Source organism: Neurospora tetrasperma (assembly GCF_000213175.1).
Source record: "Neurospora tetrasperma FGSC 2508 unplaced genomic scaffold NEUTE1scaffold_3, whole genome shotgun sequence".
NCBI classification, from domain to species: domain Eukaryota; kingdom Fungi; phylum Ascomycota; class Sordariomycetes; order Sordariales; family Sordariaceae; genus Neurospora; species Neurospora tetrasperma.
This window is the reverse complement of record NW_009799101.1, coordinates 4,560,977-4,582,804: the sequence shown is the minus strand read 5'-3', so window position 1 is coordinate 4,582,804 and position 21,828 is coordinate 4,560,977. Positions and strand designations below refer to the sequence as shown.

The 21,828-nt window shown below is 52.2% G+C and overlaps 7 protein-coding genes across 7 annotated transcripts; 1 reads left to right on the top strand and 6 right to left on the bottom strand.

Moving 5' to 3' along the window:
• Nucleotides 1-1,900: 1,900 nt before the first annotated feature.
• Nucleotides 1,901-4,196, bottom strand: NEUTE1DRAFT_138134 (uncharacterized protein; the record flags this gene model as incomplete). The annotated part of the gene is made up of 2 exons (XM_009853136.1): nucleotides 1,901-3,763; nucleotides 3,966-4,196. The coding sequence occupies 2 exons, from the start codon at nucleotides 4,194-4,196 to the stop codon at nucleotides 1,901-1,903; spliced, it is 2,094 nt and encodes a 697-aa protein (XP_009851438.1).
• A 1,827-nt stretch (nucleotides 4,197-6,023) lies between these two features.
• Nucleotides 6,024-6,517, bottom strand: NEUTE1DRAFT_42109 (uncharacterized protein; the record flags this gene model as incomplete). The annotated part of the gene is made up of 2 exons (XM_009851983.1): nucleotides 6,024-6,090; nucleotides 6,423-6,517. The coding sequence occupies 2 exons, from the start codon at nucleotides 6,515-6,517 to the stop codon at nucleotides 6,024-6,026; spliced, it is 162 nt and encodes a 53-aa protein (XP_009850285.1).
• A 634-nt stretch (nucleotides 6,518-7,151) lies between these two features.
• Nucleotides 7,152-8,884, bottom strand: NEUTE1DRAFT_146762 (uncharacterized protein; the record flags this gene model as incomplete). The annotated part of the gene is made up of 2 exons (XM_009853135.1): nucleotides 7,152-8,425; nucleotides 8,856-8,884. 2 exons carry the CDS (start codon nucleotides 8,882-8,884, stop codon nucleotides 7,339-7,341), a joined length of 1,116 nt encoding a protein of 371 aa, XP_009851437.1.
• Nucleotides 8,885-11,375: 2,491 nt separating this feature from the next.
• Nucleotides 11,376-12,631, bottom strand: NEUTE1DRAFT_42789 (uncharacterized protein; the record flags this gene model as incomplete). Its single annotated transcript, XM_009852025.1, has 3 exons — nucleotides 11,376-11,619; nucleotides 11,810-12,252; nucleotides 12,302-12,631. Coding segments are annotated over 3 exons (1,017 nt in total), but the record flags the coding sequence as incomplete, so codon positions are not given.
• Nucleotides 12,632-13,952: 1,321 nt separating this feature from the next.
• On the bottom strand, nucleotides 13,953-14,951 carry NEUTE1DRAFT_43246 (uncharacterized protein; the record flags this gene model as incomplete). Its single annotated transcript, XM_009852045.1, has 1 exon — nucleotides 13,953-14,951. The coding sequence occupies one exon, from the start codon at nucleotides 14,949-14,951 to the stop codon at nucleotides 13,953-13,955; it is 999 nt and encodes a 332-aa protein (XP_009850347.1).
• Nucleotides 14,952-17,701: 2,750 nt separating this feature from the next.
• NEUTE1DRAFT_138131 (uncharacterized protein) lies at nucleotides 17,702-18,202 on the bottom strand (the record flags this gene model as incomplete). The annotated part of the gene is made up of 3 exons (XM_009853134.1): nucleotides 17,702-17,853; nucleotides 17,919-18,082; nucleotides 18,165-18,202. 3 exons carry the CDS (start codon nucleotides 18,200-18,202, stop codon nucleotides 17,702-17,704), a joined length of 354 nt encoding a protein of 117 aa, XP_009851436.1.
• A 767-nt stretch (nucleotides 18,203-18,969) lies between these two features.
• Nucleotides 18,970-19,938, top strand: NEUTE1DRAFT_101244 (uncharacterized protein; the record flags this gene model as incomplete). Its single annotated transcript, XM_009853133.1, has 1 exon — nucleotides 18,970-19,938. The coding sequence occupies one exon, from the start codon at nucleotides 18,970-18,972 to the stop codon at nucleotides 19,936-19,938; it is 969 nt and encodes a 322-aa protein (XP_009851435.1).
• Nucleotides 19,939-21,828: the final 1,890 nt, after the last annotated feature.

Sequence of the window (21,828 nt, the reverse complement as noted above, 5' to 3'; positions counted from 1 at the left end):
ATCAACCAACCTATAATTACCTAAAAAGTCCAATTCCGTCTCACCCACCCTATATGAATTAATCCCAGTACTTACCTATAGGCTACCTACCTACCTATAGGTACTACAAACCCAGTCAGTTAGTCTCTATCTATCCTGCAGGCTCTGTCCTGTCCTGTCCTGTCCGTTTGAGGGTTTGTCTACCTAGAGTACCTACCTAGAGGGAGGTACTTCTAACTTCCCTCTCCATCCCTCTATCCATCCATCCATCCCTCCATCCATCCATCCATCCCTCCCTCCATTCATCCATCCATTCATTAATTCCTCCCGTTAGCGTTACCTATCCATACCTATCCATACCTACCTACCCACCTACCTACCTACCTACTTACCTACCTACCTACCTACTTACCTACCTACCTACCTACTTACCTACCTACCTACCTACCTACCTACCTACCTACCTACCTACCTACCTACCTACCTACCTCTGCCAAAAGTCTGTCTACGACCAGAACCAGAACCAGAACTAGAAAGATCATAACTACTACTACGAGGACATGGACATGGACCGGGCGGGAGGTTGCAAGAGCTTAAGTTGAGGGCTAGGTTGGGTATGTAGGTAGGTAGGTAGGTAGTTCGTATAATCTACTATAGTAGTAGACGGTACCTCTAAGTGATCTAAGTAAGTGATGATTTTGGTAGGTTTATTTCCATCCATATCCAAATTAAAGATCTGCTGGTTCATGGGTATGTATACTATACCATACCTTAGGTATTCGATATGAACCTCGGTGGAATGCCGTGATACCGGTTGGTTGTAGATACCTAGGGTATCTTAGTTGATGTAAACGAGTTGGGACTTCTTTCTCCTTCAAATATTCTCTCCTAGGAGCGATATTAGCATCCAGGTCTTCTTGGTTGGACCTTTGCACCTTTGCATAGGCAGTGGTCTCATCAGCATCCCCGACTGTACCTACCTAGGTAGCTAGCTACAGGGAAACCACATAACCCGAGCGAGTTCTTCCTTCCTTCCTTCCTTCCTTCCTTCCTTTTGTAACCTCTATACTATAGCTTCCTTGTCATCATATCAATCGATCTCTCTTCTTTCTCATTAACGCACTCCCTCCCTCCCTCTGCCTCACAGCATAGCCTAGAGGTACTTACAACCCCCCCCCAACCCTGGCTGGCATCAAGGAATAATCCACCCCCACAACCACAAGGCCGAATGAATGAATCCCACCAACACCTTCCTCTACCATACTGTGCAATGGATGAAAAGGGCTAGTTATGTGACAACGAATGCTATATCCGCATTCTAGAAAACACATAACACCCACGTGCCCTCAGGGTATAACACCAGACACCAAACGACAAACTGAACAACGAAGACTGTAATCTGGTGGGTTGACCTAATTCGATAAGTACCTAGCCACCTAGCTAAACTAAAAAAGGAAGGTGTAGTAACTGTTGTATGTTCTTGTAGTGTAGTGTATGTGTGTGTGTGTGTTCTTGCGCGTCGCGCAGCACAGCACAGCAGCAAGCAAGCAAGCAAGCAAGCAAGCAAGAAGTTTGAGAGAAAAGCAGCAGAAGAGTAGAGTACAGTAGAAAGGGAAAGAAAGGCGAGATTGAAACCAGCCCAAAACCGCGCAAGCCAACAACAAGCATGCAAGCAAGCAAGTCCGTACTCCTTCCTGTCTGTCTGTCCATCAGAATTTCACATTTCCCTTTACCCTTTCTCTTTCTTGTCTCTCCTCTTTCTGCTCATTCTCGTCCTCTCTTGGTCCCCACGCTTCTCTTCCCTGCCCTGCCCTTGCCAAATAATATCCATATTCATGCCATATCCATATCATTGATATCCATGTTTCCTCCGCTCCTCCCCTCCAAAAAGTTTCTGTCCCTGGTCAGATCCTCATATCCATCAATAAGTCTCCCCCAAGTCCACCACCTTTCTCACTGTTGTCCCCCCTGGCACCGTTCCATGTCCATGTCCATAACCCGCATTATGTCCATGCCCGTGCCCTAGAGCCGCCGCGTTGCTCTGCCTCCTCAGGTTCAAACTGCCTGTAACACTTGACCGACTCGCACTCGAGCTGCCACTCTGCCTCCTGTTTCCCCCACTGCCCGGTATCGGAATACCCGTGTGGTGATGATCCGGGGCGTCGCGTGCACTCAGTGTCCCTGTCCTCCTCCTCGCTGGCATCGTCTTTGACCTCAGTTCCCTCTGTCCATCGTCCGTAAGCTCGTCCTCTTCGGCTGTGCTGTAGCTGATGCTCGCTTGGCTGTGGGCCGGGCCGTGGCCATATGCGCTCAGATTCCCCGAGCTGCGTGGCCACGAGCCTACGGGAGTTCGTGTCCCATGTCCAGGTAGACTGGTTCGGCTGATGGGTCGCGAGGAAGACGAGGGCATGTACCCTGATGCTGCTGTGGAGTGGGAATCGGCTCGGCTGATGGGCCGGCCGTAGCCCGAGGAACTAGCTCGGCTGCTGGGCCGGGAGACTTCCGAGTCGACGTTGGTGGCGGTTGCTGTGCTTGTAGATGTTGTTGAGGCTGCGGCAGAGGCGGGGTGGCGGATCGGTAGAGGCCCAAAGGCTATGCGCGACACTCCTGACGTGCTAAGTCTGGGGATGTGCTTGCTGAGATTCAAGGTGCTGCTGCGGAAGTCGGGGTTGCTGTGCGTGCCTGAAATATCGGACGCGTTGTCATCGTCCAGCAGGTTGAGCGAAGAGGTAGAGGCCCCGACCCCCCGCTGCTTCTTCCCCCGCATGGCTACCGTGGCGGCAAGGCCTCCGATGCCTCCGCTGAAGCGCGGCGACTGCTTAGGTGGCGTCTGCGCTGTGGCCGGAAGCTTGGAGCGAGCCGAGTGAACGCGGGCTTCGAGTTTCTGCATCTGTGCGGTAAGGGTTCGGATATGGGTGAGAGAGTTGGACGGAGGAATCCTGTGTACCGGTGCCCGTGGCCTCTCGGCGGCTCTAGCGCCCGAGGGCCTTGACGATGGCGTGCGCACCATGGGATAGCTGTTGGTGTTGAAGCGGCCGTTGGAGGGACGGTTCGATTGCGAGGAAGTCGACGAGCTGAGCGGCTTCGGCTTGGGCGTGATATTGTTTTCGCTGAAGGACTGGTTAGCCTTGTGAGTTGCCTGGGCTGACGACTTGGCGGCGGCTGACTTGGAGATGGACGTCTTGGGTGTCCGGCACCCGCCTGGTCTAGAAGCCGTCTGCTTGACGGGGGTGCTCCTAGACGCCCTAAGACCCTTGCCCAGCGAGGCATCGGACATGGGCGGCGATGGTGGATCTTGCACTTCGGACAAGGTGTCGATCGTGGACAGGGACTTGGTATCGGGTGGAGTTGAGACCAAGGGCGAGCTGGCGGTCGACAGCGGTGAGGCAGGCGCGGGGGCGATAGTGGTGGTAATTTGTGTGAGATGGCCACGGGCTTGGTGCTTCCTAAGCTTGGACTGCAAGATTTCGGCCTCAATCTTCAGGTCGGACAGTTCTTCGCGCAATCGCTGGGCTTCGACGCGCAACCGTTCTCTTTCCTGCTCCCCAATCTTGATTTCCTCCTCCATCATGACGGCGCGTTCAATCGCGACATTGTACTTGGATTCGAGGTCCTCCAGCGAGGACGACGTGTTTCGGGCTTGGCGCTCAAAGTCATCGTTGGCCACTTCGATATCGCGTAGCTTTAGCTGGAGGGTTCTGTTGGTCTCGCGCAGAGCCGTGATTTCCTTCTCAAGCGCACTTTGCGCAGCATTTGCCTCTGATTTTGATTCTTTGTATTTTCTCTGTTACCGAATCCCGGGTCAGCAAATATTCATTTTTAGCGTATAGCTAAGAGGGGAAGGTCAGATGGGTGGTGGTGGCGGTGGGAGCAGTTGCCGGGTGTGGCGCTAATTGAAATGAAAGGGTGTGTTGGGGGGTCACATCCATGACCGTCACAGGATCATCATCATGGGAGCCCAACGAGAGCCAGACATGCAAACATACCTTCCACTCCTCTACCTCGTAGGATAATCCCTCGGCCTTTTGCTGTAGGGCGCGCTCTCTCTTATCGGCAGCGTCCAGGTCCTTTTCCAGCTCGGCCTCGAGTTCCTTGGACGACTGCTGGAATTCCTTGAGTTCCTGCTCAAGCTCTTCGTACTGAGACTTGTACCAGGCCAGGGCCTCCTCCGTCGTGGCATTTTTGGCGAGCGGTGATCCGGGGACGTCGGCCGCCATTTCGCAAGTTCTATCGTCGTCGTACGATGTGGTGTGGTGGTCTGCAGGTTTTCATGTGATGATTCTGGTGTTGATTTGGTGGTTTGTTGTTGTTGTAGTTATTTCTTTGGAAAACAAAGGAAAAGAAAACAAAAGAAAACTTTCGTCGGTCGTCGCTGTCGTGAAGAAAATCGAGATGCGATATGCGAGATGCGATAAAGGTATTCGAATGCCAAAGGAAATGCAGGCGCGCGTGACGTGGAAATGAGGGTATATCGCAGAGTTGAAAGCCGAGTTTCGCGTTGGAAAAATGGAATGGAAAAAAGGCCGTAAAAGACTGATGCTTTGTTGAACTGTCGTCGTTTTCCTTCGCGTCTTTTTTTCTTTGCAATAAAAAGGGTTTGTGACAGCGTTAGATGGAGGTGTTCTCGATAGTAGAAGCAGTTTGGGTCATGGCGATGGAGGATGAGGGTGACGCATTACCCGACAGCCAGGAGGAGCCTCGAACCACGCAGGAGGAGAAAAAAAAAGAAGAGGCCTTGTCGCCGACGTCGTCGAAGAGCCCAGCGAAGCGAAAGCTGGAGGGTGACAGAGGCCGGGAAAGAACCTGCGCGACCGGGCGTAGGTGAGGTCCGGGGGGGAGGGTAGGAGAGGAGAAAAGGCGACGGGGCCTCTCCTGTTGTTGTGCCGGGTTTTCGATTGCTTGATTGATTGATTGAATGGTTGGCGTCGCAAGCTGAGTGGGAGGTAGGCAGTGGTGGTTGCTCAAAAACGCAGGACTATGTCGGGGGGTTTAGAGCTGGTTGGTTGGTTGGTTGGTTGGTTGGTTGCAATCGCTACCTAGTACTGCGCGCAGTCGGTCGGTCGGTCGAATGGTGGTCGTCTAGGTTGTGTCGTAGTGTATCGTGTCGGAGGCAGGCCGCGACAGTCGCAAAGTCGAAACCTACCTGGATTACACGACGCCGTCGGTCTCCGGGGTGTCGTGATGGTCGTCGTCGGCGGTTGGCAATGCGTCGTCAGTTGTTGTTGTTGCAGGACAAGAGGAGCAATGAAGGGATTGAAATGAACCAGGAATGTCGTCCCGTGTCGGTCGGGCGGTGTCGGTTGAGAAAGATAGCAGAAGGATGGGGGCTCCCAGCCTGGCTGGCTGCCCGTTCCCCCAGGTCGAGGCCCGCTGGGGAGAGGGGGGGGGGGGGGGGGGGGGTGGTGGACTGGGTCTTTTTCGGATTTGATAGTAATTGTATGTGTTTTTCACTAGTAAAACTAACAGATGTGAACCGAACAGTCTCTGCCGGCCAACCGTCGCATGCGCGCACTAACAGGGTGGATTACGGATGGGCACGAGTGGAGTCGGCGGGTTCATGGGCACCATGGCACCCGTGCGCACCTCGTCAACCCTGCCTGCAGCCAGCAAACCCAAAGTGCAGATGTTCTTTCACTTCGTTGGTTGTCCAGTTGCCGGTCGCCAATTGTTTCCCGTATTGACAAGTTGAAACATTCCGCATTGATGGAAAGACGTGGAAAGGACGGTTGGTCAATGGACTGACAACTGAAGACTGACAGTTCATGCATGTTTACTCATTCTTTCTCTGTCAAATCAAATCACATCTGAATCACACACATTGGACACCCATTTCACTTTATCCATCCCTCCGTATCCATATCTCCAGAGTGCTACACTGACTAGACTGAACAAAGTAAACTGAGCTAAACCAAGTGGGTCACCGCCACTACTACGGTACGCTCTCTCTCCAAGGTACCGGTCGGGTGCCTGTCCCTTCCTCCTTCTGTCTGTTTTTTTATTCCCCAAAAGAAGACGGGACTCTGATCCTCATCAAGGGGTTTCTATTAAAGCTCGGACTTTTGTGCGGGTAACTGTCCGGCAATCTGCCAATGTTTTTTCTTTGCTTTGAATCTAGATCACGTACGTTTTGAGATGAACACCTCATCATCAGCATCATCATCATCAACATCGTCATCATCAATCAGCCTTACCTATTGTTGGACAAGTCTTGGGGTCTCTACCTAAAAAGCAAGGCAACCCTCCATTCGCACTTTGCCACGACACTCTCGACTGTGTTGTTGGAATATTTCCCTCTAGTGTACCATCCATAGTCAACGTAGCCCCTTTTCGGGGGGGCTCCTCCCGAAACAGGAAACAGAGGGGGAGCTCCCTCCATCAGCTTTCCCTATTTGGCCCCAATCAAATCCACACTGGAATGTCCCGCAGGGCTTCCAGCTGTTTACCGCCTCCCTCCCTCCTGGACCTTTGTTCTTTCTGCACGACAGCCAGCACACGGCGGTGTCGTCTTCAGCCCGTCGTATATGGAACCATTGATCATCTTTTTTTCTGACCAAACATGTTGTTTCTATTTATTTCGAAGCATCGTCGTATCCATCAGAGACCGACAGGTACAGGTACAGGTACAGGTACCATGGAGTATATAGAGGTATGTACCTACTCATCACGATGTAAGGCAGGTAGTCTGGTAGTGTATGCAAAACCGGGAGAGCAGCATCAGATCTCTGCGCCCCACCTTGCATCTGCAGGTCCCCGCAATTTCCCACGTCCCACCCACGCAACTGCACGTCGACGGCCGTTTGGGTCTCCAATTCCAAAGGCATTTTCAACCTTGGGTGAGACTGGCGACCGACGGGACTCGAATTCCATTGCGTCACTGAGGGGCTTCATCATCGTCAATGACCGTATCACTTGTCAAGCAAAGCACATGAATGATGAATCAATCGCACTGGCATCACTTAGCACTGACACCTCTTTGAGTGTTGCAACTTTGAGATGTCCCCCTTGTCTATAATGTCAAGTCGTGTTTCGTGGGAAATTCACAACACGTAGTTATCCATACCTTTTCATATACCATCTTTAATTGCCTAATATGCTTGGCTTTGTATTCTTTGTCGAGATCTCAAGTGAGCAAGGCACATTATTCATCTCAACGGGACGGGCCGTTTGCAAGATCAAAGACGACAACAATGAGATTCTCAAGGCGTGCACAGTTCATCAATCTCTCTACTCTAGTCGCAGCCCCTGACCGTCTATCTGATAGAACCACCATACCTCATCGCCGTCTATCAAATGTCTTGGTAAACACCACATCACAGTCATCATACATCTCTACCTTGCCCCTACAGCCTCACATCACACCTACTCCCTCTTCCCAAAAACCCCATACCTCTCCGTCGTCGCAAAATGCATCCCCATCGCAAAATGAAACAGTTTCGCCGCCACCACATGTCTCTCCTTCTTACTATACTCCACCAACCGTTCATACAATTCCGCCATGGGCACCACCACCCTTTCAATATGTTCCCCCACCTCCGTCTTCTGCTCCGGCATTTGATCTTCTCCATCCTCCTCCTTGAGATTCACCTCCACCGTAGCCATCACCATATTGGTATTACTCAGTCCCGGATCCGCCGCCTGTATGGGACTGACATTCTTCACCACACAATCATACCCCGTTTCCTCCTTGAATTCTCTTATAGCCGCCTTCTCGGGCGTTTCACCCTGGTCTATGAGGCCTGCAGGCCACTCGACGGTATAAGCGTCCATGGGCGGGCGGTATTGGATTACGAGGATGGTCGAGGGCGGGCGGCGAGGGTGCAGGAGGATGTTGCACATGGCTACTGCGTCGATGCCCCCCGCAGAAGAGGCAGTCGGCGTCGAACGCGTCTTGCGCGCTGCGACTTCCCAGAGGCGCGGCTTGCCGGTTTGGTCGATGTAGTGGATCTGTTGCAGGGTGATCCATTTGGAGGATTGCGGGGAGAGCTCCGTGATGGTTGTGATGTGCGGTTCTTGGGTTTTGTGGATGGTCATTTTGAAGGTGCGTTGCTGGGGGGTGACAGTAACGGTCTTGGTGAGGTTGTTGGTGGTGGTGGTGGTGGTGATGAGAGGAAGAGCGCGAGTGCGTGATGCGGTTGCTGATGCGGTTGCGGATGCGGATGCGGATGCGAACAAGGTGGGTGCGGGGTATCGGTATCGGGTGAGGATATTCCGCATCAGCTTCTTGGAGAGTTGTGTCTGGTCAACGAAGTCAAGCGACTTTCTGGAGGAGTTTGAACAGTGGGACGGGAGTCCGATGAATTGGTTTCGCAGACGGAGGGAGGCGATGAGAGCGGTGCCGTGGGCTCGGGCGAACGACTGGAATCCAAACGGAGGCGACAGGGAAGCGCGGGGCAGAAAAGGGTCTTGGCTGATGACGCACAGGAAAGACCCTGTTGCGCTATGGGACCTGCGAATCAAAAGGGTTAGGGTTACTGGTGATGTTTGGCCCGGAGTTGACGGCGCAATGTCGACAAAAGTGAACAGAAAACACCGACATGCTCATGTCATGTCGATATTAAATGTCAGTGGCATTGGAAAGCTTGACGTGGCTTCATTTCAGCAACTCTCTGCTTCCTTCTTTTGTTCTTTTTCCCATCATCAACTCGCTGGCGGTCAAACATGGACAAGTGTCAAGGCAGTGTTGACCTCGAATTGCTCACATTGTCAACGGAGTCAATGCCGGATGAATACGTTCTGGAGTTGAACTCACTGGATGTCATTTTTCTTGACCCCAAGGTTTTTTCTTATCCACAAACACTGTTGGAATTGGATCACTGACGAGTGTCACCGCACCGTTGACTCTCACCTTCGACGCTACACCCTCGTTCCCATCATACCATATTGCTTCCGATGAGCGCGCATACATTGTGGTTGTCTCTCAGGAGTCGATCGATCAGATATAGCATTGCAGCCGTGGTCATCTCAAGATATACTAGCAGTCTCTGCCCAAGGTTATGAAGAATAGCCGACCTTATGATTCACCTACATCGGAGGAACCATCCGTTATCGGACCAACCTAGAGAGGGCAAGTGATGTGAAGAAACATCAAGACTCACAACCATATCAGTTCAACTCCTTTCCTTCGCCTTATTTGCGACGGTTTGACCATTACAGTCACCCATCATGATCCATCGCCAGATGATTCACCAAACAACGACCTCATATCTCCCCTTAAACCCCTTCGACCCTTCGGCATTTGTGACCCCCTTCGTTTCATTCTCACCCGCATCGTGACCTCAAGGTATCTACTCCCCCACCAAGACCTCCCATTTCAGCAGACAGATAGTCAAACCCACACGGGACACCTCAAACGGCCTTCTCAATAGGTTATCAGAACGTAGAAGTAGGTAGATACCAATGTGCCAACTAGCCTACGTCCTCTCCCCATGGACCCATTCCCACCACAGCCTCGCACGAGACCAAAGGCGTTCTCAATGCTGCCACCTCGTCTGCATCACCTACTGCTGCGCTGCTACTGCTGCCATCGCCGCTGCCCGACAGTCCGAATCTCCCAACCAAGTCCCAAGAAGTCCTTCAGGGGCAAGTTCGTCAAGTTTCAGTTCGTTAATTAACTACGACGACGACGACGACGACACCAACAGCAACAGCAACAACAACACCCCCCCTCTCTCACCTCTCCCCCGAGAAGAGACTCCCCCAGAAAGTACCTCAAGAGGAATGTGCAGCACAACCATAACCTTCAACCGCACCACCACGCCCACCTTCATACTCCACCACGTCCGCCAAGCCCACCAATGTTCACGCTACAATAATGTGCAAATCGAACGGCCACGCGACTGGTACTACTATGGTTCGATGTTGGCGTTTGCAGTGGAAACTTTGCCGAGGGCGAGGGAGGGGTATACGCTTTCTTGGAGGTGGGTGAGCGAGCGGATGATGGGTTCGCATCATGATGGGGGTACCTCTAGGACTGGGGAAATAGAGAGGAGGGATAGGGAGAGAATGGGACATGAGGGGAGAGAAGGGAGGGACGTAGAGAGGGACGTAGAGAGGGACATAGAGAGGGACGTAGAGGGGAGGGATATAGCGGAGAGGGAGAGGGACGTCTAGAGGGACGTAGAGGGGAGGGAAGCGAAGGGGGGTAGTGCGGAATTTGATACTCCCAGTATCTCTAGGTAATAATGGGAACGGACCTCGAGATGGGGAGGGGGGAGGGGAGGGGAGAAAAGAGGGTTACTAGTAGTCTAGTGCGAGTGAGAGGGACAGCGAGAGGGAGGGGCATCTACGTACTGCGCTGCAGGTGGGTAGGAGTCCGAATTCGAATGGGAAGGAGGCAGCAAGGAAGGAAGGAAGGTGCAAGCAAGGTTGGTTGGAAGCCGATCCGTCGCATCGTACCTAGGGAAAGAAGTAGCTACCTAACCAGCTGGTAGATCGGCACACCGGTACGAAATTTCTTAAAAGAAAATGAAGCATTTGCCGAGTTGGCTGGCATCAGGACGAGCGACTGACTGACTGAGTGATCCAAGGCGGATTGGTAACTACATACGCCTTCTGGTGCAGCCTGATCATCTACCTGATCATCTACAATCACCATCCATCCCATCCATCTCATCCATCAGCACGTCTCATCCATCTCATCTCATCCATCATGTTTCCTGTTTTTTCTTCCTTTTTCTTCTTCTTTTCTTCGCATTCTTCCGTCCGCTGTGCCACGACATATTGACCCCGCCGGACGACGACAACAACTGACAAACTTCCGTTCATTTGTTTGGAAGAGGATGGGGATGAGGATATAGATAACTAGGTAGGATACACAGTTAAGAATGAGGAAGAGATGGGAGGGAGACATACGTGTTCAATTAGAGGTATCCTTCCCTCAAACTCCCCCAGATCTTCGGGTCCCCCGAAGGGAATGAGACGACGGTTATAGCCTGTATACATGACATATCATAACCTACGGTAAGCGCCATCATCACGGGAGAGAGGGGTGGCTTGTAGGTGGACGGGTTTGCCTGGGAGAGGAAATTGGGGAGGGGCGCTACACGAGGAGCGCTAGATAGCATTTTGCATTGACTTCCGCATTATCACAAGCATAGCTTGACCGAGCAGACGGCAATCCATTTAATTTGGTCACCACAGCCTTCGAGTACAGATGAACCACCGCCACCAAAGTTGAATGCGCTGAGCGGTGAATTCTGTCTAGAGGTACGAAAGTAACATCTCAATGCTATCGCTATGTCCACATAATCTACCCTCCGCCGTCTCGCTGGGACTACCAATTTCTCGCCCATCCTCAAATCAACATCCGATACACCCCAATGACCCAGCACACACTTAATCCATACTCTCAACGCTAGTCATATGTCGATGTCCCTTTCTAAACCCCATTACACCCACTAACACTCTTCGTCCCGCAGTCCATGTCCCAGCTCATACGCAAACCAGCTGCTCCTGGGCAGCCCCATCCATATCAGAGTCATTCTCTCCATCATCTGTAGACTCCCATTCTGAGAACTCCATTCCATCTGCCTCGTCTTGCGCACCCTCCGATTCCGAGCTGGAAGCGTCAGGTTCTGCCACCTCTGTGCCGGCAGCATCCTCTTTGGCCTTCTTTTCCTCTTTTGACCGCTTTTTCTTGTTCTTGAAGTGGTTCCTGTTATATTCAAGGTGATATTGACATCTAATGCGACCCGGTGCGGCCGGCTGTGGGCAAGAAACACACACACCCTTCTCCTTTTTTTCTAGGTTCTTTGTGTACTTCCTGTAATATTCAAGGTGATATTGACATTTAGTGCGGCTCGGTGCGGCCGGCTGTGCACAAGCAACACACACGCCCTTATCCTTTTTGGCTTGCTTTCTTTCCCTGGCGTTTTGCCTACACTTGTCACACCGCGGGGAGGAGTAATTTTTGCTTGGAAGCAACTCCCCACATCTCGTACAACGTCCTGAATCTGCATATTTGTTACATGTCATTTTCCAAGCTGGCACGCCTCGGCTGCTTGACTGTTTGTTTGGTCTTACCCCTTTTGAGACCCCATTATTTGCAGCCTGAGCGTATGATTCGGAAGAAGCCGGTACGGGTTGAGAATTCGAAGCCTTGTTAATAGGGGTGAAAGCGATGGAGCTACCGACACTGGGGTATGCTTCGGAAGGAGCCGGTACGGGTTGAGAATTAAAAGCCTTGTTAATAGGGGTGAAAGCGATGGAGCTACCGACACTGGGAGTTGTGACTTTGGCTCTTTGCTGGCGGTCTGGGGAACTCTTGTTTGTCTCCTGGCAACGTTGTTAGATACATAGTTACTAACATCGAGTGAGGACTTACCTTATTTAATTCCGCAGAGCCCACATTATCGTCCAGCTTTTTCCGCTTTCTCTTTGATTGTTTGCGTTCGGGAGGATGTGGCCTCGGGGCTCTTCCATTTTTTGCAGGCAGCGGGCTCGGTCCCGTGGATGATGAAACAGGGTGACCCATTCTTGTGTCTCGTGCCGATGGGCTTGGCGCATTCCCTGGTGCATTGTGCTGTGGCATCCGTTGGCTATGGACTTGGGTGGATGATGAAGAATATGCTCCCGTTGCCGAAGATGAATTACCTCCCGTTCTTCTGTCCGGTGCTGATGTCGGGGAGATATCACCCCTGTGACCGATGCTGGGACTAGCTGTTGGCTCGGTTCAGAAATGTAGGACGCCGACCCCCCGACGACGCTGGGTTTTCATCGGTGTTGTTGCTGTGATCCGACATGTGTCGCTAAGTCTGTTGGTGAAAGAGGTCTGGATCGTATCACTGTCTGAACGAGCAAAATGATGCCGAGAATGGGAGATGTGTGATGATGGGATGGACGAGGGATCTGGGTGGAAAGGAGGAGATGGACGAGAATGTTTCATTTGCACAAGATTTACCTCGCGGAACCCAGACTTCAACTTCCTCCATCGACTTGGGTAAAGGCAAACGACATGGTCCAAATGTCATCATCGAAAGTCCTGACTCGATTGGTGGGGTCCTTCCCAAACGGGTATCACTGGTGTGTGTGGCTCTTTCCGCCAACTTGGCTCTAGGTGCTATCGTCGGCTTTCCTCGCCGGGAAGTGAAAATTGGTTTGGAACACAAGTGGAATGTCTCAAATACACATGGGCAGTTGCCAAGAAGGGTATCTGAGAAATGAGAGTCTGGTAGATGGGAGTGGACAACGCACTGGTCCTCTTGAGCAGCCTCGTTTATTCACACTCTCGTGACTCGAATTCAGCACGAAAACAAACATTACACCTTCCCCTTCCCTTTGGCATACCTCACCCTCCCTTTTGCTCTACACTCTCCACACGTCAACTTCCCATCATTACCTCTGTCTCTTCCACAAGTCGTACATAGTCCTTCTTCTTCTCGCTGCTGGCGGAGAGACTTCCGCCGAAAGGAACACCCAACACACGTCATCTTGCCAGGGAGGCAGGGTTGCGGGTTGTTTTTGTTGTGGCAGCGGGTGCAGGATGCTGTTGGGCGTTCGGTAGAAGCCGATGTAGGAGGAGGATAAGAAGAGTGAGCTGGTGATGGTGGTGGAATGGAATGGGGAGTGGGAGCGGGCATCGGAGAAGGAATTGAAGCGGGAAACGTGGCGGGCAAAGGTGCAGGGGCTAGATGAAAATCTGAAGATGCCGGAGCTACGGTTGGAGGACTTGATTGACAAGGTCGTCGTCGTGATCGCGTGGGACGGGGTGGGATGGGAGGAACGCGATTTATCGGGGTTGAATCTGGGAGAGTCTGTGCCGGGACTGGGGTCGTAGGTGCGGCAGGTTGCAATGGAGATCCCAGGTGAGAAGCTATCATATCCAAGCGGAGACGAGCTGGAAGATTTGGGTGGAACTGGGGGGCCTGTGGGCTGTCATCGGCGATATGGTCTGGGTCTTGCGTCCCTACCGAGTCTTTGGTGCTGCCGATATTGGTGGATGTATGTGCCGGGACGGGACAGGAGAAAGAGAAATCCTATTCCTTGACCTGGATTTCGTCGCCGTCCGGGCTAATACAAGGCCTTGGGTCCTGAAGTGGGAAGTTGCTTGCTGGTCCATCATCTTGAAACTCACCAGTCCCCACGTTGTCGTATGCCGCCGGTGACTGCCAGAGCTCCGGCTCAAAGGCATTAGAATAGCTTGTCTGGAGAGATATCTCCTCGGATGACGGAGATTGAAGGCCCTCGACACTGGGAGCCACACATACTGGAGATGGTAGGGCAGTCAATTCTGTTGTTTGGCTTTCTAGGCTGTTGCGGCCACTCATGAGCCAAGATGAAGAAGACATATCAGGGCTGAACAAATGTTCGTCGAAAATCTCCAAGCCCCCGGTATCATCTACCTGAAGTCCTGCGATTGCCGCGTCTGACTCAGGGGGCTGGGGGTAAGGAGTTGTCGGGCATAACACCGGATCGTCGTCAGAGAACCATTGCGTCGGCTCAAAAGGTTGTGGTTCGAACAAGGGATCTAGCATGTAGTCCCAATCGGGGTTGGAGAATAGCTCCTCGATTGTCAGGGTTGTCCAGTCCCGTTCCTCCCAATCACCTGTATTGTTCGGCTCTGCTTGATTCGCATAATCGGTGACTGAGTCTGGAAGTAAGAAGGCAATGTGCGCTTCTCCATCGTGACTCTCACTGTGGATGGCATCTTCCTTAGGCTGAATGTTATCCACTCGGAGCCTGTGTGTGATAGTGTTCTCGGTCTCGTCGCTAACAATAGCAGGTGGATGAGTAGAGGTATTCGGCTCGGTGATGTCTTGATGTGGCTCCACGATGGAAGCCTGTTCATTAAAGTTCTCCGGCTCTTGGACCACTTCGCTGATGATATCATCATGGAATCGCTGCCGCTTGCTGGCTCGATTGGTCTCAGTATCATCAGTCCCGTCGAGGTCGTCACGCTTGCGCTTCGTGGCCCCGGTCGGGCCAGTCGGTGACCTTATTTCCGTCGCACACAGTTCGTCGCCGGCTGGGTTCATGATTGGTTATACGCTGTGCTCGAGATGTGTCTTACCCGTCGACATTGGGCTCGTGGAAAAGTGGGAACTGCATGGCAAAAACCGAACGCGGATACATCTGCTCGAACGAAAGATGTTAGATGTGCGGCAAAGAGAAAGCGAGCAGGGCAGGTAACCTCTCGAAGTATCCAACGTGTGGCTTCTCGGCTTTTCGCAGAGATGGGTGGCAAGATAGCCATAGCTTCGAGTGTTCGAGGATCGTCCTGGCAAGCCGGTGGGATTGCCTGTAAGTTGCCCGGCGAGAGTAGAATCACCGGGCGTCATTGAGAGTCATGTCGCGAAGAGACCAGCTTTAACGATGGATGGTGTGTGTGTGTACCTTCTGTATAACACCTAATCTCCCTGATGTGCTTTGATCGTCGAATGGTCCCATTCGTTTAGTTGTATCTTGAAGTCTTGGTTCGGGGAGAAAGCCATTTGATCGCGGAGACCCGGCGCACCAGAAGGATACTCAATGAAGCACCGCGCAAAGCGGTACGGCTTGGGAATCCGCTCAGACCGTTCAGCGCAAGTGCTGTCCTTTTGTTAAAACAATAATCAGTACCCATTTGACTGTCCGTGACGCGAATCCTCTTGCTGCCACTGTTGCCGTCGCCGAGGGGGAGATCAAAGAACGAGAAAGTGGCGGACAACATAAGTTGGCCCACGCTACAGACGGAATGTTCAAGATCCCTTTCAGCCTCTGAGGGTGCAGGTGCATCCGAGCTGCATCCAGATGCATCATGTGAGGGGCATTTGAGGGGGTAGTACTCACCTCGCGAGAGGCGTCGCGTCCGGACGTGATCGCGTTCAACTCAGCCCCTTTCTCCCAAATTGCAAACTTGTTGATCATCTTCTTTCTGGCTCTGTCTTGCATTCCATTGGGGCGTTGCGCAACCGAATGATGCCTGAAAATGTTCGGATCGGAGTGGCCGCTATGGTACAGGAAGAGGGGAGGCCGGAAGCGCAGCGATGGCGAAGCTGGTTTGCCGCTTTGCGCGTAACCACAGAAGTATATTCTTTGGGCGCGCCGTGGATGTAGTTCCTTCGAGTGTCCAAGGTAAGTTACATCTGAGCGGGAGCTGATGCGATGTTGACCGCGGGGGGAAGTCGCGATGGATGCCAACGCGCTCGATGAAAGCGACTTGGCTGCAGTGGGATTTTGCTTTGCGAAACTTCTAGTACATTTGGTCCAACTCAGGAATATAATTCTCGTCGGGGCGCATTGTGGTCGAGTGGTCGAGTGGCGGATGGAGTCCAAATGAAGTACGGCGTTGATGTTCAGGAAGAGGACTGGTCACCGGCGTGATGAATCGCGAGGATAGCTTCGAACGGGAGAAGGCGACAACGTCGCGAACAGTCACGGTCGTAACAATCCTCGGCAACTCTGTTTCCACGATGCAGGCAATTGTCCGCCCGCAGTTCTATTCTCACCAAGTTTTGCGCATCGTAGACCCGCTGCCTATTCGGAAAATCACGACTTTGGTCATTCCGGTCCCCGTGTGATGGCGCGCGATCCGCAATCCCCGTACCTGGTACCCAACTTCCACGATGCAGAGTTATGTAACCTACACATCATTTCCGATACCTCTGTACATTTTTGGTGTGGTTTCTGCTGCAGTAGATACAATACAAGCCTGTTCGTTTGCGAGTGTCCGACATGGGATTTTGGATGGAAAGCCGCCATCGGCCAGCCCGACCCTGAAGGCAGGAACGAACAAGTCAACAACGAACGAACGCCGTCCACCTCCTTAGTCTCATTTATCAGAAGGAGGTGCTGCAGCAAAGAATGACCCAAATGGTGGTATGGACATCGCTACCTATGCATTTCCTTTGTTGGAACGGTCGGGACTTCCCGTCCAGGCAACCGGCAGCGCAAGATCGTGGCTATCGTGGCTTCCTTCTCCACGGGATTGGTCTGCATCCACGTCATGAAGTTCAAGTTGGGCAGAAGGTGCCCCATACATTTCCTTTTGCTCTCCATCGCCAGCCCTTGCTGTAGCGTGGCCGACGCCGAGAAGTAACCGCGCCGATCTGGATCCCGTTACTCGGACCCAGCACCGATTGGAGTTGCGGCCATATCCGTCGCGGCGTCACCAAAGCTTTCACTCGCGGCGTCACCGAATCTTTCACTGTATCCCGATCTCCATCGCGAACATAAGGTACTTACCTCTCGGTTGCCAATGCGGATACATATCTCGCCGCAGACATTGATGATCCAATCCATGTAGATACAGTCGTGCAAATGACTACTAGACTACTCAGCAAGCGCGGATATTATTATCACAACATCTCCTTTCTCAATCTATCTTCACATACTGCTGGATCTCGCCGTTAGTACCGCTCGCTTAGAGAACCGAAAAGCTGCGCCTCTTGCGCGTATCGCGTGTCTTCGGAAGCGGAAGGAAGATCATCAGGGGTACAGTAGGGCTTGGCGTGCTAGATCACATGGCTGGACAAAAGAATGATGCTCTTAGTTGATTGTACAATGGAATGATTGCTATACGGGTTAGAAGTTTGGTAAGCTAACAAGAGGGGTTCAGGTCAAGACCAGACTAGCGAACGAGGTAATGAGGATGGCCACTTAGGATGCACCAAGGGAGCCAAAACACATCTTCTTTTACCCCTGATAGAGTCACCAGATGGCACCAGCGCGTGCTCCATCACGTTCTTTGTAGCCTCAAACGAGCTCAACTCCACAGTCGCGGATGAATAACGCCTCCTCGGTCCAGTTAAGGGGTCGCAGTAGCCTCACAAGATTGCGTATACGTGAAAATTCCCCAACCAGTGGTACACTGCTGACATGGCGTTCTCGTCGGGCAAAGGGTGACGGTCGTCGTCACGACTGGTACAGAGGAGCAACCGCAGGACTGGGTGACGGCAGCTAAAGGGAGATCGAGACCAGTCAGCAGTCAGCCGAAACAGGGAGGTCTCAATGCCAACACTTACCATCCCAGATGCAGAAAATACTCGTGTCGCAGGGGAGATCACACCCGCTGGTGGCCCATTGCGTCTGGGTACCTGTGAACGTGCAGGATGGCGCGATGGTAGGTGGAGGAGTTGTAGTGATGGTGCTCGTGGTGGCAGCTTTACAAGGGCCGGCGGACACGGTGCTGTCAAATAAAGTTAGCATCGCTTGGTCGAACAGTCAAGAGATGGCGAAAGAAGAATAAGGGAGAGGTGGAAATAGGATACCTCAATGCCGTTAGAAGAAAGGCGAGTTGGCTCTTCATAATGATTGTCATGAACGTTGGAATAGTGTTACTTGTCGCTGAGCGTGTGGGGTGTCAAGGACAAAAAGCCAATGACAACATACAGGGCGGGCTTGTGTGCTGTTAATGAACAATCCTCGTCGCGCATTTCAAGTCCCGCTTATTGAAATGGAAGATCTGGCACAAGCTGGTGTCTGGAGGCCGTCCAGTCCTTCTTAACCCCGCCTCAGCTGAGAGTCTGGTAGAACAAATCGGGTGATACGAGGGGACGGATGCGGATATGACAGGAACGGGGTAGTAACACCGAGCCGAAAAGGGAGGAGGCGTTTTCCCCGACGGCGTTGTTTGGTCGATATTTTGACGGGATACAACGGTGGCTTATGTGTAGCATCTGAAAGCTTCGTATCCTGTTAGCCGCTGTTTAGATACGGACGACCGCCAAGATTGTTGGCAAATCGTGGTTCACACAACCGAACCAACAAACGTTGTGTGTATCGTGATACAATGGCAATTGGTGATGTCAACAGCCAACAAGGGGGCACTTTGTGGCAAGCTACCTGGCATTCAACTGAAGCCACAAACAACGGCGTGAACCAGCTTCCATAGATGGTCAGAGATTTTGTGTCCAACATCGAAGAGGTACGGTTGCTGACAGGGAAAGGGACTTTGTGGACTATAAATCACTTCTTCCATCCGGTCAGTTACCCATTCACAACTCCTGTCTGGATCAAGAGGAGAAAGGGGCCAAACCACGACTTACCAGATTGCACCAATTACACCCAGTCTAGATGTCTAACCCAACTCCCTCTCAACCTTCCCAGACTGGTAGCCGTGGAAGAGGGCAAGGCGGTCAAGGCCCATCAAATATTACCGACTACCCTCGTCAACCCGGATGGCGAGAGCCACACTGTCCTCGGTGCGCATACCGGGCTGCCAATGTGGGAAAGGCTCTGCGGAAACTTATACCTACAGCCGACAAAGTGCAAGCGTTTGAACTCGTTGGAGAGCTTTCTTGTGCAGTGTCCGTCGGAGAGGAAGAAAGCGGAATCATGTGTAACTACTGTCGTAACGACAAGCGCGCTGTCGAGTTTCATTACCCGCCTGGGAGAGGCTTTGAAGAAACGAGTGGCAGACTATGGAAGAGCTTCCTTGATCTTGCTGGCCACTGCTATAATCTTGATGCGCAGCCCAACTCGTGGGAGATTGGACTTGGAGAAGTAGAAGAAGCGTCCAGGCAATTCTTGGCTTGCTGGCATGAGCTCTATAGGCAATACGGCAAGGACCTGTTGCAGATGAGCGCTCATGAGTTGACGGATGTGGGATGTACGTCCGTTGTAACCGTCCCTGGCGTCGAGAAGCCTGTAGCAGCAAGACCAACATCAGCTGGACCCCGTGCTGTCCTCGAAAGTGTCTTGGACCAAGTTCAAAAGATGGGAAAAGACTTCAACAACTTTGCCACCGAGTTCCACAAGCACGCCGAGAACACGAAGACAGAGATCGAGCTGCTCAATGACACTACCGCACAGCTCGAAGCCGACTTTGCACAGCTTCAAATCCAGGATAAAGACCTCGCCACCTCTTTCGAGGATCACTCTGTAAGGCTCATCAGCGAAGTCAAGGACCTGGCGCAGTATGTGAAAGCCCAGGGTAGAACGCTTACGGCGGTGAAGATAATGGTGGACCGGCTCGCTATCAACTTCAACAAAGTTGCTAATGCGGCCTTGACCCCGGATACTACGGGTGAACAGCGCCAGTAATTCGCCGAGGCGCGAATGGAGGTGGGAGACGACATCATGTCACTGATGCAGCGGGTCTTTCACGCGAGGTTTGGAGGATGGATGTTGTCGTAGATGATGGATGGTAACGCGAAGGCTTGAGGAAGAAAGGCTGAACAGGGGACGGGAAGCAGCGATGGGACGTTGAGGTGAATCCGTGAAACAGTCTGTAGGAGAATCCCTTGAGGGTGGCTTCGCCGCAGTGTAGATAGCTGACCAAGAAATGGAAAGATACCTAATCGTCGGGGCTCCCGATCGCAGTTGAGTACCAGTTGATGGTTTAGTGGAAGCTGGTTGAGATCGAACAACCAATCCGTTGAACGGAGGAACTTCCCGCCGACATCGGGACTCTCTCAATCTCGCCTTAGCTCACATGACCGTAGACAGATGCAGCTTGCGAGGAAGATGTATGGCTTCGCGCATATGCGCCTTCCCGTCGACCGTGGAAAATGTGGAGAACGGAGGAGGTGGACGTCCAAAAGTACCCGACCTCGCGGCAGTCTTCCGTACGCGGACCGGAGAGAACAAGCCCTGGTTTCTTGTGAACTTTGGTTCGAGAAAGTGACCATCTCTGCTTTTTCAATCGGAGTACATCAGTCGACTCCACCCTCGCGTCCTCCGCATCCCTGATGGTTGAGTGACCTCAAATCGAGATTCTCTGCTGTTGGAACTGCCAACTTTCATGGCCTGGTTCGTATAAAGAAAGGGAAGGAATTACTTGCCTGATTTCCACAACAGCCATCACGCACTCTGTCAATCCCTCCGCCAAGATGGCGATGAAGGTAAGTGCAGTTGATGAAGATGGCAGCAGGAAGGACCGAGTTGTCCACGGATGGAAACCCGCGCGACGTAAAGCGACACTTCATGACAAGCGGGCAAAAACTCGACTCACCGACATAGCGATTCCTGGGTACTTTCCAGTTTGTCGTAATTCTCATACAGCACCCTCGAAAAGTGTTCGCTGGCTAGGTACGCATTACAACTAACAATCGGGGTCATGGTACAGATCTATCGTACAAGGAGATCGCTAACTGCAAGAGCCTGTGCCTTTTGCTGGTATCATCACATCGTCGGAACACTCAATCATGTCTATTCTCTATGTCTTTCATGCCGCAGGCCATACGATAGGAGCGACCGCATACAGGACGATCCAAGTGGTGCATACACAGAACCATCCCCGACGTTGGATTCTGGTCCTTAGTGCTCCTATACCTGACTGCCCCGCGCATGTGTCCCTTTATCGCTTTTTCCATTTCCATCAACATCTCATGCTCATCTTTTCATTGTCTCGGCTAACTTGCTTGCCGTGCTTGCCTCGTTCGCTGCACCCGATTCCTCTGCGCCTGACCTGGCCAGCTTTGCGGCTCGCAACTCCAAACCGAACCACACTTGCTATGATTCTCGTCTTCAACGATATGGACCGAATCTCGACAAGACCCAGACCCGGCCTCCGTGGACCAATGTTCGTCCTCGTCAAATACGAACATCAAAGGAGAAGAGCAAAACAGATACCTACCAAACCTTTCCCGTATTGTTTTGAAGCAAGCCAAGGCACCGCAACTAACACCTTGTCGATATTGCAGATCTTGAGTTGATCCTACGTTAGGACGGCCAAGTCAAGAGGCAAGACCATATTGCCGGTCTCGTGCTTCGCGATATTTCCAAGGTATCTTGTTTGCTCGACTCGACGGCCCACACATTCGCTACCTTGAACAACAATCCTATTATACCTCGCTGAGCCTACGATATCGAGCCCATTTTGTTTCTCCAACGGGGAATTTGGCCCATCAGTCCGTACATCACCATCGAACTCCGTCATAGCGAAAGGGATCTTCGATTCCGGCCATCCGCCATTGCGCCCCCCCCCCCCCC